This window comes from Prionailurus viverrinus, chromosome C1 (genome assembly GCF_022837055.1).
Source record: "Prionailurus viverrinus isolate Anna chromosome C1, UM_Priviv_1.0, whole genome shotgun sequence".
Classification (NCBI taxonomy): domain Eukaryota; kingdom Metazoa; phylum Chordata; class Mammalia; order Carnivora; family Felidae; genus Prionailurus; species Prionailurus viverrinus.
This window is the reverse complement of record NC_062568.1, coordinates 22,961,762-22,977,350: the sequence shown is the minus strand read 5'-3', so window position 1 is coordinate 22,977,350 and position 15,589 is coordinate 22,961,762. Positions and strand designations below refer to the sequence as shown.

General features: G+C 39.2%; 1 protein-coding gene across 8 annotated transcripts in view; it reads left to right on the top strand.

Moving 5' to 3' along the window:
* PIKFYVE (phosphoinositide kinase, FYVE-type zinc finger containing) overlaps nt 1-15,589 on the top strand; it is an 89,688-nt gene that overhangs the window by 10,779 nt on the left and 63,320 nt on the right. For 7 of the 8 annotated variants that reach the window (XR_007154717.1, XM_047870417.1, XM_047870415.1 and 4 more), the window contains exons 3-8: nt 1,502-1,654; nt 1,921-1,956; nt 5,149-5,267; nt 5,975-6,146; nt 11,114-11,321; nt 13,498-13,587. Coding sequence is in view for 7 of the 8 variants with exons in the window: in XM_047870417.1 (XP_047726373.1) it covers nt 1,502-1,654; nt 1,921-1,956; nt 5,149-5,267; nt 5,975-6,146; nt 11,114-11,321; nt 13,498-13,587 (778 nt within the window). In the remaining variant the exon portion in view is untranslated. The remainder of the gene's footprint in view (nt 1-1,501; nt 1,655-1,920; nt 1,957-5,148; nt 5,268-5,974; nt 6,147-11,113; nt 11,322-13,497; nt 13,588-15,589) is intronic. The other variant, XM_047870419.1, reaches the window with a different exon arrangement.

Sequence of the window (15,589 nt, the reverse complement as noted above, 5' to 3'; positions counted from 1 at the left end):
CAACATAGTGATTTTGACAAGTCTATACATTATGCCCCGCTCCCCCAAGTGTAGCTGTCATCTGTCACCATACAGCTTTACTGCAGTACCATTGACTATATTCCCTATGCTGTATCTTTTATATCCATGACTTCTTCATTCCATAACTAGAAGGGAAAAAGTACTTTTTAAGTGAGCTCTTTTGAAGTAAGGTATTTTTTTACCTGGAAGAAAAATTTTAAAAAATAGGGGCGCCTTGGGTGGCTCATTCAGTTAAACATCTGACTCTTGACTTCAGCCTAAGTCATGATCTCACGGTTCCTGAGTTGGAGCCCTGCGTTGGGCTCCGCACTGACAGCATGGAGTCTGCTTGGGATTCTCGCTTTCTCTGCTGGTGTTTTCTTTCTCTCTCTGTCACTCAAATTAAGTAAATAAACATTAAAAAAAATTTTTTTTAAATATGGCCTATTATCTCTGCTTTATATTTGGCTGTATTATTTGAAATGCATTAGAAAGTAATCCCTCTTGTAAGGAACTTGAGGGTTAATAGTTTAATTAGTTCAGAAGAAATTTTAATAGTATTAACAGACTTTTTTTTTTTAAAGTTTGTTTATTTATTCATTCATTCAGAGAGCAGGGGAGGGGCAGAGGAGAGAAGGAGAACGAGAATCCCAGCAGGCTCAGCACTGTCAGCACAGAGCCTGACAGGGGACTTGATCCCATGAACTCGTGAGATCATGACCTGAGCCAAAACCAAGAGTTGGAACTGACTGAGCCAACCCAGGTGCTCCAGTATTAACTGACTTTTATTAGTAGTCAATTTAAAGTTCTATGAAATCTCCTCCTGTTAGTCCATTTTTAAGGTAATGACTTTTTAGAAAAATTTTATTGTTTGCTTTTAGATTTACAGAAAAATTGGGAAGATGGTACAGGATTCTCATATCCCCCCACACCCAGTTTTCCCTGTTATTAACATCTCACGTTAGTATAGTGCACTTATTACAATTAATGAACCATTATTGACACAGTATTATAAACTAAAGTATGTGTTGTATTCATTCTTCAGTTTCTACCTAAAGTCCTTTTTCTGTTCCAGGATCTCATGTGGGATTACACATTATATTTAGTCATCATAAGACAATAATCTTTTTGTTTATTCAGCAAATATTTATTGAGTACCTATTATCCACTATTGCACTGTTTTAATAGTGCATGGGATCTATCCCATAAACAAAGCCGATAAAAAAAAATTTCGCCTTTGTGTGAAGCTTACATTCTATTTCCTTTAATATGCTCAAGGTATTTCTAATGAAAAAGTGAAACAAACTGAAGATCACATGCCAAGGAAGAAATATTGGCCCATAATTTTGCCACTTTCTTGAATATCTTTTTTTAAGCTAATTTTTAGTTATGCATATATTACGTATATACATTATCTTCAGAACAGTTTTATCTATTCCTTCTCTTTGCTGAACTCTGAGTCTTAGTTTTGCAAATAATGCCAAGCTTTCCTTTGCTACAGAGAGAGTGGAAGGGGGCCAGGGAGAGCAGCCGTCTCTAAGTGGAAGTTGGACCAGCCCTCAGCTCCCTTCAAGAACACAGTCTGTGAGGTCACCTACACCTTATAAAAAACAGCTTAATGAGGAACTCCAGCGGCGATCTTCAGCAGTATTAGGTGAGACAGTGTTCTTATTTCATTCATTTCTGTGTGTTAGATTTTTCCAGACATTGTGTTTCCCAGGTTATTTAGTGACTTAACTTTTCTGCTGTTTGGAATAGTCAGGTGCTCTTCAGAATTCATGAAACTGTTACCTAGATAGTGAAAGAATTTGTTGATACCTAAAAAAAAAAAAAATTCTTAAGCATTTTGTTAAATTTTAACTTAGGCCAAGCACAGATATCTTGACTGTTTTTTTGATTAATTACTTGCTTGGGTTTCAGAAGAGAACAGTTTGCAACATCCCCAGGAGAATACAGGTTAGTTTCAACTTTGTGAATTAATTCTGCATCTGTTCTTGGGATGGCTAGTGTAATGTGGTGTGCATGCCTCTGGCTGCAGAACTCTCAACTCCGTTAGTGGGCTGCCCCTTGCTCTTGTCCTCTTGTCCTTGTTGGGATGCGGACTGTCAATGTGGCTGGATAAGCTGAGCTCTTGCCTGTTTGTTCTCTGTCCTGGTCTACTGTAGTCATCTCCTTCATTTTCATGCTTTTCTGATGAGTATAGGCTGGGGATCAGTGTCTGAATGAGAGACTAGACAAAGTCAGTTCTATGTTAGATTCTATGTTAGAGTTCTATGTTAGTCAGTTTCTGTTAGATTATTAAACTCAGCACAGTGGCTTGCCCAGCTCAAGGGGGCAAAAGAAAGGCAGTGAGAGGTGACATAATAGAGGGGGCAGCATTGGAAGTCAAGTGTCCCTGAACACCAGATCTTGTCTTGTCTGGCCAGTCTTCCCCGTGAGATCCTCCAGTGAAAAGTGGGCAGGCACAGGTAATGGTGGTTGGCGAGAGAGCTCTTCTAGCTAGTTCAGACTCAGTTTACGACCTCCTAAGGACTGGAGTGGGGCGGGCTGCATCACCACTGCAGGTTTCCCAGAGCAGTGAGCCTCTGCCTGGGTTACATCAGCCATTTGGAAGGAAGAATCAGAAGGTGGGAAGTGGGGGAGAGAGAAAGGAGGCCATCCTTGCTTTAACCTTTAAGCTCAGTAAGCTCCTTTGCTTTTGAACCTGACCTCTGGCAAACACTACTGTGTTTGTGGAGGGGTCTGACTAAATCCTATGCTGAATTAAGCATAGAATTTCTTTATTTGTCAAACTGAGGAGTTGGGCTAGAATCTAATCTCTTAGGGGTTACAAACTGACAGCCTACCACACCTTGTCGTGGTGTTTTGATGAACTTGAATTTAAATATCACAAGGTGGAGCTTGTAATGTCTAGTTTGCTGCAATCCCCACTACTCCTTACTTTCTTTCAACTCCCTTTGATTCTTTGATTCTACCTTAGCTGCTAGAAGCATTTAAGCTTCAGAAGCCTGAGACTGACCGATCAAGTTTATTTTTCTTTCTTTCTCTCTTTTTTTTAAATGTTTGCTTATTTTTGAGAGAGAGAGAGAGGGAGAAAATGAACATGAACGGGGAGGGGCAGAGAGAGTGGGGGCCAGACGATCTGAAGCGGGATCTGCACTGACAGCAGAGAGCCCCATGTGGGGCTTGGACTCAGGAACTGTGAGATCATGCCCTGATTTGAAGTCGGACACTTCACCAACTGAGCCACCCAGGTGCCCTCAAGTTCCTTTTTCTAACAAAAGGCTGCAATTCCACAATTTACTTGCTATGTGACTTTAGGAAAGTCATTTAATTATGCAATATCCATTTTACAGGAGAAACAACTAAGGTTATTTAGGGCAGAGTGCTAGACCAGATTTCCTCTCAGATCTCTGTCACCTCCATCGGATACCTGTGATTCTGTTGGTTCCAGGAACAGTGCCGCTCTTCCTTCTCCAGTGAATGATGCTATTAGTACTCTCTTATATCTCTAAGCAGCTAGAAGGGGCTTCACGATTATTTGTTGTCCCTGCATGGGAGCACAGCTATTGGAATTCTAACAGCTTCGTCTGCCTCTTTTTTTCAACTCAAATTACAGAGAGTTGCTTTTTATTATATTGTGATATTCACAATTTTGGTCATTCTAATACTTGTACCTTTTATTCTAGTAACAACACATCTGAGTTATCTGCTGAAATTAGGGTAATACTATTTATAGAAAGGTAAAGTTTTTAAGTTTTCTAACAGGTACAGTTTCCATAATCACTTCTGTGATTCAGTTGTCTTTAGAGTTCTTTGTCAGTTTAGAGGCCAACCTCTCATTTCTTGGTAATCCTTTCTGTCCCATCCAGCCCAGACAAAGAACAGCTAAGGTAACTAGCAAATAAGTGAGTTTGAGAAGATTTAAGGTGATGTATTTTCCATCCTGATCTGCCATAGGTTATTAGGTTAATGAGTTTAAGCTAACAGAGATGTCAGCCTTTTTGTCAAGCCACCTTCGCTTGACTTAGGTTTTGTAACTGCCAGAGCCAGGAATAGGTGGTAGCTTCAGTGGTAATCTGGCTCCAAAATGAAATAACATGACAGCTTTGGTGGGCACACCCGTTTTGGCTACAAAACTGAATTTGGGTTTGTTTTACTGTTGATAGGACTGGCATAAGTATTGCTATTTAAAGTGTAAGTGATCCCTTCCAGTTGGAGATGCAGGGTTAAGGAGGTGGCAGGAAAGGGTAGGATTGGAGTTCTAGCAATTCTTTGGCATTTTTATCTGTTTAGACTTGAGGGAGGGACTTTTGTGGGTAAATTACCACCCTGGATGTTCTGAACTATGTCAGAGTCTTTGGGGGCTGGGTTATTAAACTTTCTGATCATCTGCTCAATGAGGCTTAGGTGGTTTGTGTGTAGACTGAACTGGACTGTTGCTTACTGTTTGACTATAGAGGCTAAGCTAGGTTAACTCACAGGGGTTGCCTTTTCTTCTGCTAAATTTCTAGCCGGTATTGATTATGGCTTGGGACCAAAGAGCCCAATAAATCATTAATGAATTTTGGGGCCATTTAAGCAGTACATCTGGCAGAGGCCTCAAAACTCTCAGTGGTCTTTTTAGACAGTGCTTGTGTTAGGTAGCCCTTACTGGCCTATGAAGCAATGTTTTACATGGTAGTAAGAAATACTTTCAACAGCCTCTTACCTTTATAAAGACTAGTTTTTGTTTTGTTTTTTTAAATGTTTGCTTATTTTTGAGAGAGAGGGAGACAGAGCACGAGCGGGGAAGGGGCAGAGGGAGAAGGAGACACAGAATCAAAAGCTGGCTCCAGGCTCTGAGCTGTCAGCACAGAGCCCGACACGGGGCTTGAACTCATGTACCGTGAGATCATGACCTGAGCTGAAGTTGGATGCTTAACCGACTGAGCCACCTAGGCACCCCCTATAAAGACTAGTTTTAACTCTCAATCCATATCACTGGCTGGGAGAACATAAATTTATGTTAATAGTAAAAGGCACTATACATCACATATATATCTTCATATATGCCTTGTTTTTGCATAGACAGTAAGGACTAATAACACGGTTGCTTTTTTTTTTTTTTTTTTTTTTTTTTTTTTTTTTTTGGTAAATCTGACTCAGACACAAGAAGGAAAGCAGAGCCTGCCTTTGGAGGTCATGACCCTCGTACAGCTGTTCAGCTTCGAAGCCTCAGCACGGTATTAAAACGCCTCAAGGAAATCATGGAGGGGAAAAGCCAGGTACTTGAGAAGATCATTTATCAAATATTTCTATGGGCCTCATGCCATACCCACTAAAACTGGCATAATGCTGCCTGAAAGAATGTCCAGTTAGTACTTCCTTCAGCTATGAATGTGTATTTTTACATGTAAGTTCTTAATTTTATAAATTTTTTTCTCCTTTATGGGTAGTGCTTTTTGTTTTAAGTTAGTGCTTTTCTGTTTAAGAGGTATTTATTTAGCTCACCGTCAGTGAATAGTCTTCCATAGTTTCTTCAAGAAACTTCATTATTCATGTGAAGTTTTGGGGTCAAGCTTTATTTTTTTCTCATGGATGTCTAGATGGACCCAGCACCAATTTTGGTTTTGAAAGACCATTCTTCACTGATGGCATTATAAATCTTGTCACGAGTCCACATAACATGTGTGCGGGTGTACCAGGGCTCTCTTTTCTGTTATATAGCTCCCGTTTTTTTCTATCCTTGAACTGATTTTCTGTCTAAAATTACCATAGTTTCAGAATAAATTTTGATGGCTGGTAATGTAAGTCCTTCAACTTTGTTTTTGTTTCAGATTGCCTTGGTCATTTTGGCCATTTCCATTCCCACATGAATTCTCGAAATGGTTTGTCAGTTTCTGCAAAAGAAACCTCGTAGGGTATTGATTAGCACTATATTTGTCATTGCATCTTTTCATATTTCCGATTTCGCATATTTTTATTGTTACAGGATAGCGACCTGAAGCAATACTGGATGCCAGACAGCCAGTGTAAAGAGTGCTACGACTGTAGTGAGAAATTTACAACCTTTAGGCGCAGACACCATTGCCGCTTGTGTGGGCAGATTTTTTGCAGTCGTTGCTGTAATCAAGAAATCCCTGGAAAATTTATGGGCTATACGGGTAAATGCATTTCATTGAAAGTTTTACAGTTTTTAAAGATCGTAACTGTAAGTCGTTATAATACAGGACCAATGTGAAGACAGTTTTTATTTTGGAGCTTCATGTGTGAGACATGGGGGACACAAGTGAGGGAGATACAGCTTTGTTTTAAAGGACTTTACAGTCAAATAATAAAGTAGGTGGACATGTTCATAAATAACTAGGGTAAAAGATAGTGTGCCATAGGTGCTAGCAAAGACCATAGGAGTGTTAATATTTGTTAGACAAGATGGTTAGGGGACATTACTAGTGTATATTACCACAAGAGTTTTCATTTTACAAAGTGCAGATCTTCCTTGAGTTGTATGATACTGTGCTTTAGAAAATTGCATCTTACTCATGTTCTTTCATGAGTTGTAGCAATATGGAGATTTAAAATTATATGTTGAAGCAGAAAAAAATAATGATGTGTGGATTTATACAGTGATTTGGGAGTGCAAGGTGGACAGAAGTTTCCAAAAAGAGAAACCCTCTCGGCGTCTCTCAAATTATTTTTGTTACCATGCAGATCTTCCTCTTAGCTTTACTCATTTTTTTTCCCATCGCTAAACTGCTACAGATTTCAGAGTTCAGTTGTCTCTCATCAGGTTTATGGCTATAGCCTTTAAAAGATTTTTTTTTTACCTTTAGTTTTTTGCTTTGTCTAATTCCTTTTCCACATTCTGGTCATTATTCTTTGTTAAATGCTAATTTGATCATGTCAGGATATTCCCCTGCCTGAAACCCTTTCAGAGCGACCATTACCCTTAGGATAAAATCCAGTCTTGTTAATATGGTTGGTGTGTCAGTTTCCCAGGGCTGACATAACAAAATACCACAAACTGAGTAGCTTACAACAACAGAAATTTACTTTCTCACAGTTCTGGAGGCCAGAACTACCATAATGGCTCTCACTTCACAGGTCAGGGAACTAATGTAGAGATTCTGCCATTTGCTGAGTATGTTTATTCCAATTATATATTTGAGAACTGAGGAATAATGACAGAATAACCACTGAACCCACTAGAAGATGGATCTCAGCTAAAATGCTGTTGATCAGCTGACCTCTGTAAGCCCCTACTCTGACTGGCAGACTACAGTAAAATGTTGGGTCCCTTGGAATTAGTGTCACTTAAGAGCCAAAGTCCAGTAACTTCCCCAAAGTTTGACTGTTAACGTTTTTCTCAATGCACAGTCACCCTGATAAAAGACTGTAGGTCCCTTTGGGGAAGGCTGTATACATTTTTGGCAGTGTAGCGGAGTTCTTCCTCAAGGGGACCCAGCCTTCCTGCTTCATTCATGGAATTCTAGGTCTATAAATGGCTCAAGTCTGAGAATTGAAGGGCCATGACTGTTTTTGATTTAAGTTAGACTACTGTCCACTTGATCTAGAGTTCTTCTACAAATCAAGTAAGAATTTAGTGGACTGCCCATTGAATTCGCTTCTAGGAACACCATGATCAATGCCACAGGTCACTATAAGTCAGACTATTCTGATTGCTGCTTTGACTCTACTGTCTATTGTGGTATGCATGCCCACCTTGTCATTGGCGATGAAGTGCCACCACTTGGCCCCCGCCACCCTGGGATCTAATGGTCTCCATTGCATTTAGGTTTTCCAATTCAGTGGCAGCAGTTTTCCCACTGTAATTTCTGACCTACAGAGAACAGTGACCACAAAGCTCTACAGGGATGCTGGGGCTCCCCTCACAAATTTATTTCTCATGGTCATGAAAGGCATAGGCTCCAGATCCTCCTGGGTGAGTGAGCAGGTCTTGCTCACTCTTGACATTATAATCTTGCTATTTCTTTGCATCCCTTCCTTCATTGTATACCAGGGCAGTTCTGGCCTTTCAGCTTCTTTTAGTATAAACTGCTTTTGGTCCATGTTTCAGCCAGGCAACCAACCAACCAACCAACCAACCAGACTCTTAGAGCCCTTTTTTTTACCCCTTAAGCTATGATATTCCATCCAGAATCTTTGCTTAGTGGGCTCATATCAAAAATCAGCTTGGTCCTACTTTATGTTCTTTCCACTATTCTATATCTTTGATGTCTGCTTCCACACCTATTCCCTGAGTTTCTGTCCCTGTAAGTTAGAAAAATCATGTAGTTCTTTTGGAGTGTAGTGCACCTTCTCATGGGTCGCACTATACCTTACCTTTCAGGGCTTGTGGGGACTTGAGTCATGTTATAACTCTAGAAGCAAAGAGGGTGGTGGGAGTGGGTCCTGAGGAGAATAAAGCAGTGTTTGGTAAGGTAGCAAACTCAGGCCATTTTGGATTTCTCAGGCAAAGCAGGGTTAATCTCTGACAGGGTGCGAAGGCTAAGAAAGGCAAAGAAGACTCAGCAGAATTTTGGGGTTTAGTGTCCCCTGCTTCATCAGGATCTTTTCATATATCCCCATTCTACTTTTCAGGATTCCATTCCTTCCTAATCAGTGCCCTTATTTTAGTAGCCGTCATACTACAAGATTAATAATTCAGTGTGAGTTGTAATTTAGCCACTTGCAGGATGAAACTCTTAGTTTGATTTTCAGCTCTTTTGCTATAGGAGATAGTGGTTTCTTTCAGGGAAGACATAGGAACTTCTAGGTAATTTGTACAGTTCTTGACCTGGGAATTTGACTTTCTGAGGTCATTCTTTTCTTTCCCCCACTTTGTCTAGTGCAGTTAGGAGCAACCAGTCTATCTCATTATACCTGCTAAATTGACAAAAATCTTTTAAGATAGGAGGCCCACCCACTTTATGGAGGGTAATCTTAATGTCAACAGATTGTGTACGTTAATCATATCTATAAAAACCCTTCGCAGCAACAACTAGACTACTATTTGACCAAACATAAAGTTGACACATAAAATTAACCAACCCATTGCGAATGGGATAAGACATGCTGGATGCAGTTGTATGTTGTAGTTGTGAATAAACGTAAAAGTACCCGGAATAATGTATGGCACATGGGAAGGGATGAATGAATATCGAACAGTTATTGGTGTAGTAGCAGTAATATCTCTGTATCTGTCATGTAACTTCTTCATTAGATGTGTCTTTCACCGCAGCCGACTGCGTTCTTTGGCGGGAGAGCTGTCTCATCGATCTTTGTATCCCATCACATAACACAGGCATGTGTTCAGCAGGCACTTGCTGATAAAGACTCTTCATGAAATGAAAACTTTCAAGTTCAGGCTTGGCTGTGTTGGTCTGGTCACTTTTATTCTGATCGCTGACTGGTTAAGGGAGCTCTCCTTAGAGTAAGAAACAAACCAAGCCTTTGTTGTGGGAACTTAAAGACCTTTCTGCAGGATGTGATTTCACTTCCTTACTGCAATTCTACTTTGGTCAGCTGATGGTGGTATGTCCTAACACTGTCATTTATCCCAGACTGGAGGTCACTTTTTGTAGTCCTGTTTGCAGTGGATATATTTTTCTTTAGTTTTAATGCAACAAGTGGTATTTAATTTTGCTTAAAATATATGCATAACTTAACAAAAACTGAGCACTACATAGTTGTAGTGTTAAAATGAAAAAAACCTAAAACACTATTTATTAATGTTTATTTATTTTTGAGGCAGGGAGAGAGCATGAGTGGGGGAGGGACAGAGAGAGAGGGTGGTACAGAATCTGAAGCAGGCTCCAGGCCCTGAGCTGACAGCACAGAGCCCGATGCGGGTCTTGAACTCACAAACCATGAGATCATGACCTGAGCCGAAGTCGGCCGCTTGACTGACTGAACCATTCGGGTGCCTCATAAAACACCATTTACTATACTTGGTAGTAATTATGGTAAAAACAGAGTACAGGTGCTTTTAAGAAATCTTCTGTTCCATGTCACTTCAGTTTTCTAATGCTAATGGTAAAAAAAATTAAGGTAGAATTGTTAAATAACATGTTATTTGTGAAGTTTAGTTATCTTTTTTTTTTTTTTTTAGTACACTAAACTGTTACAAAATCAATCACATGAATAGTGGTTACAGAAAATCAGGGTAGAAATGAAAACATTTGGGTGGGGCTGTGTTCTAAAAAAATTTACAATGTACGAGAGTATTAAATTACCTTGTTTGTTCTCTGAAGAATATTTCATTTCCATACTAACGTTCATTATAAGAATTTCTGTAATAGTTTCACCTATGTGCTTCATACTGTGTGTAAGCCCATTTTCTGTTTGTTTTTACAATGGTGCCCCCTTGTGGAGGCCCCTCTTAGGACTTCACAATGGAGACCTCCGTAATGCTTTCCTCTTTTCCTCTTTTCCTCTTTTCTTGCTGAGGAAAAATATGTTGTTTTCATTTGTATTGGTTATTTAATCTATTTGAATTTTTTTTCCCTTGAGCCTACTGCCCCTTGTTTCACTTTTAGAATCTTGAAAAATACATTTTTTTTTTTGAAAAATACTCTTTTTTTTTTTTAAGTTTATTTGTTTTTGACAGAGACAGAGTGCGAGCGTAAGCTGGGGAGGGGCAGAGAGAGAGGGAGACACGGAATCTGATAAGCTGGGGAGGGGCAGAGAGAGAGGGAGACACGGAATCTGAAGCAGGCTCCAGGCTTCAAGCTGTCAGCACAGAGCCTGACGCGGGGCTCAAACTCACGAACTGCGAGATCATGACCTGGGCCAAAGTCGGACGCTTAACCGACTGAGCCACCCAGGCGCCCCGAAAAATACTCTTTTAAAAATAGAGTTTTCTAGTATCAGAGTGCTATTTTCTTAACTCATTAATAAATATTTGAGGTAATTTGGATGCGTGGGTGAATTTATCATAATGATGGTTTTTAAAATATATAAATGAGCCAACAAAATTATTTTGCATTTTTAAAACCTCTTTTTTGGTGGTCTTTACTTGAAGACGTTTTCCTGTTACTCGAGTAACTGTTAACCCAAGAATTTAATGTGTTGTGTTAAATTGTTATTGTTATCTTTTGAGTTAATTTTCTTTTTTTGTTTTCCCTCTTAGGGGACCTCCGAGCTTGCACATACTGTAGAAAAATAGCCTTAAGTTATGCTCATTCCACAGACAGTAATTCCATTGGGGAAGACTTGAATGCTCTTTCAGATTCTGCTTCCTCTGTGTCTGTACTTGATCCAAATGAACCTCGAACACCGGTTGGAAGTAGAAAAGCCAGCCGCAACATATTTTTGGAGGATGATTTTGCTTGGCAAAGGTACTATCACTTAACTACAATTTTATTTATATTTGAGAGCTACAGATAGTCTTGTGACCCATGAGAGCCTTCAGTTATTATTTATCTTCTTTTATTATTTCCTACAAATTCCCCACCTTTTTCTTTGGCTTTCTTCAAAAGGATCACAGAATGTTTATTGTGATTATATTGACTAATTAGGATGTAAGCTCTGCAAGAGGAGAGACTTTGTATCATTCTTGCTCACTGTTCTACCCACTGGCACGGAGAACAGTGTAAGGTGTATATATGATCTTGATAATATTTCTTGAATAGGCAACAGAAGTTATTGGGATTAATGATTTCCTTTTGTTTTTAAGTTTATTTATTTTGAGAGAGGGAGAGGGGGAGACAGCACGAGCCGGGAGAGGGAGAGAGAGAGAATCCCAAGCAGGCTCTGCGTTGTCATAAATCTTGAGATCATGACCTGAGCTCAGATCAGAAGTCAGGTGCTTAACCAACTGAACCACCCAGACGCGCCCTGAGATTAATTTCTAATGTAGCTTTCTTAGAGAAAGAGAATGCTCTTAAGGTTTGTTTTTATAATATGTGTAAATGGAATTATATTGCCTTCCTAAGGAACATTTCATGTTTTTCCATAGGTCTAAATATGCAACATCGCCTGCTAGTGAAGGATGTTATTAACTCTTAGAAGTTACCTGGAATTGTTTGAATTAGAATCATAAATTCATCAGTTTCTGATTGTTTTTTGTTAGCTAAGTTATATTCTTATGCGTAACACTAAATCTGGCCATGTCAAATAGCTTAGAGTTTTAATTAACTTCTTTCTTACAAGTTATTTTATCAATCACCCCTTAAAGGTATGAGGAATTAATACATAGCTAATGAAGTTAAACAGAAGTCAAGAATTACTATGTTATAGCTACATTCTATGTGTATGAATCTTAGGGACATAATGTGGAGCACAAAAGAAAGGCCCATATATAACAGTGATTATTTATGAGGTTCAAGAATATACAAAACCACACTGTCTAGGTATACAAACGTGGTAAACTTAAAGAAAAGGAACAAAATGCTATATACAAAATTTACAACCATAGTTTCATTCAGAGACCAGAGGGGAACGGGATTGGGTAGGGGAATATAAGCATCTCGGAGTCAGTGCTAATGGTGCATTATTATTTGTGGCATCATGATTCTTTATACATTACATGTATTTTATAAATTTTAAAGATTGATTCTACATTTAATAGAACAATAAAAAAATGTAGGAATTCTCAGTTCTTGCTTACGTTAGCTAGTAATGCCTTTTAGTTGTACCTGGCCCTATTGTGTGAGCCCAGAATTGGCAAGTATCATCTAATAAACCAGATTTTGAAAGCTTCTTGAGAGATGTAGGATTAATGTCAAAGGTAGAATAATTTTAGTTCTGTGCTGATTGATGTTCATTCTCTTTTTGGTTTTCCCATCTCTGAGATAGGCACTGCTTTCTCCTTTTGACAGATGTAGAAGCTGAGGTTCAGAGAGATTGAGTGATGGACCCAAGTTCATACAGCTAGTCAGATGGAGAGCCTGCATTTGGACCTAGGTTTGTCCGATTCTGCAGTGCTATTCCAGTGGGTTATGGGGACTGAGAATAAAATACATGAATTCAGGATTTCCCCCCAAGGTAACTTCAGTTTTGTGTATATGATTGATGAAGGAATGCTGGGAGTACCCATCCAAGCAATGTATTATTTTAAGGGCATACTATATACTTAAACTACCAGTCTTTTGGCATTTGATGCACTTAATGTAAAAAAACATAGTTTCTACCTTAATTAAAATAAAATAAAACTGATGCATAATTTCATCATTGCAGGGGAAAACAATCAGCTTTTATTAAAAAAAAATTTTTTTTAATGTTTTATTTTTGAGAGAAAGGGAGACAGAGCGCAAGTAGGGGAGGGGCAGAGAGAGAGGAAGACAGAATCCAAAGCAGGCTCCAGGCTCTGAGCTGTCAGCACAAAGCCTGATGAGGGGCTCCAATGCATGAACCACGAGATCATGACCTGAGTGGAGCCGAAGTTGGGCGCCCAACCTACTGAGCCACCCAGGCGCCCCACAATCAGCCTTTAAATGTTAAAGCACTTCATTGAAATTGGATTTGCTTGTTACTGTCCCAAAGCATCTCCATATTTTTCTACTTTCTTTATAGTTTGATTCATCCAGACTCCTCAAATACTCCTCTTTCAACAAGGCTTGTATCTGTTCAAGAAGATGCTGGGAAATCTCCTGCTCGAAATAGGTAAGCTGCCAAATGAAAGCTTTATATTCTGTGTTTGAATTTTTCTTTTTTTCATAGTAATGAGAAGAACAAACAGATGAAAATGGGTGAGATTGATTGTTATACTTTCTTAGCTCTAAAAGCTGAATTAAACTGTTGTTTTCCCTTTTGCTAGTTAGCTCTGGCTTGCATTCTCTTCAGTGTCTCTTTTCTAGTATTTTCCACTGGCTTCAGATCTTGGAACCCACAGCCTCCTCTGTCTTCTAGCTTAGCAGATGGCCTTATTTTCTATTTCATAGGGAAGAGAGGAGGTAACAGATGGGCACTTCCTTAACTCTTACCACCACTTACCAACTTGATTACATTTGGAGCTCATTTTTTTTTTTTTTTTTCTTTTCTACCTCTTGACCAAGCTAATTCTCCATTTGTATTCTGGATCCCATCCCTGCTCATTTTTTATTAATTATCCTATTGATGTTTGTACATTAATAGTCATTTTGCTGACTTCTTACTGTTAGCATTTAAACAAACTCAGGTCACCTGTTAAAAACAAACAAAAATTTCTCCTTTATGGTTCATCTCTAGGACCTGTATTCTCAATTATTTCCTTTCTTCTTAGCCAAAGTCCTTGAAATAGTTGCCTGGATGGGGCGCCTGGGTGGCGCAGTTGGTTAAGTGTCTGACTTCAGCCAGGTCATGATCTCGCGGTCCGTGAGTTCGAGCCCCGCATCAGGCTCTGGGCTGATGGCTCAGAGCCTGGAGCCTGTTTCCGATTCTGTGTCTCCCTCTCTCTCTGCCCTTCCCCCGTTCATGCTCTGTCTCTCTCTGTCCCAAAAATATATAAACGTTGAAAAAAAAAAAAAAAAGAAATAGTTGCCTGTAGTCATTCTATACCTGCAAACTTCCTCCTCAGTTTTCACCTTACTGGATCTTACTAATGTTCACACCTCTTCACTGAAAATGCTTTCTTTTTTACAAGCTTAAGTGTTGACTAAGTAGTTATAAACCTGGAGAACTAGACATCTGAATGACTATGGTTTAACATACTTTCAATTTGTTCTTTCGACAAGTATCATTAAGTACCCATAAACTAGATAGTGGAATACAGCAGAGAGTCAAACACAAAAATTGAAAGCACAAATAAGCAATAAAACATAGGGGTAGAGGTTGAGATGTTAAATAGTGAGGTCAGGGAAGACCTCACTGAGAAGGTGACATTTGAGCAAAAACCCAAGGATGTGAGGGAATGAACCATGTGGAATGTTCACCATGTAGAAGAATGTACCGCAAAAACAGGAAACGACAAATTCCTAGAAGGAGCACACCTGGCAAAGGGTAACAAGAGGTCCCGTGTACCTGGACTACAGTGTTCTTACAGTTAAGTGTAAGGACTTTGTCATTTACTCTGGGTGAAATGGGAAGCTACTGGAGAGTCTGTTTTAAAAAACTTAAAAAAGAATTTTTTTTTTTTAATGTTTATTTTTGAGAGAGGGAGAGAGAGAGAGAGAGCATGAGCGGGGAAAGGGCAATGAGAGAAGGAATTAGAGGATCTGAAGCGGGCTCTATGCTGACAGCAGAGAGCCCAATGCAGGGCTCAAACCCGTGGATCCTGAGATCATGAACTGAGCAGAAGTTGGAGCTTAACCAACTGAGCCACCCAGGTGCTCCACCCCTTAAGTTATTTTAAAAGGATCTTTATCTTTGACCTGGGGAGAGCAGTTTTTCAGTTAACACCTGGTTTTGAATGGCAGCCTTGTTATTAGCTGAGTTCTCTTAAATTACTTAATCTCTGATTCTTGATTTCTTTATATGTAGAATGGATTTACTAGTACCTACTCCATAGTGTGCCTGTGCAGATTAAATGAGTCATATAGTATCTAACTTACTGTAGATGCTCCTGCCTTTTTACCCTTTACATAGAAGCTAAAATTCGGGTTCAGTTTTTCTAAGTAGAAGCTAACTAAATTTTTAGCTATAATTTTTTAATAAATAGAAGCCTGCTTGATGCTGTTGATATTCCACT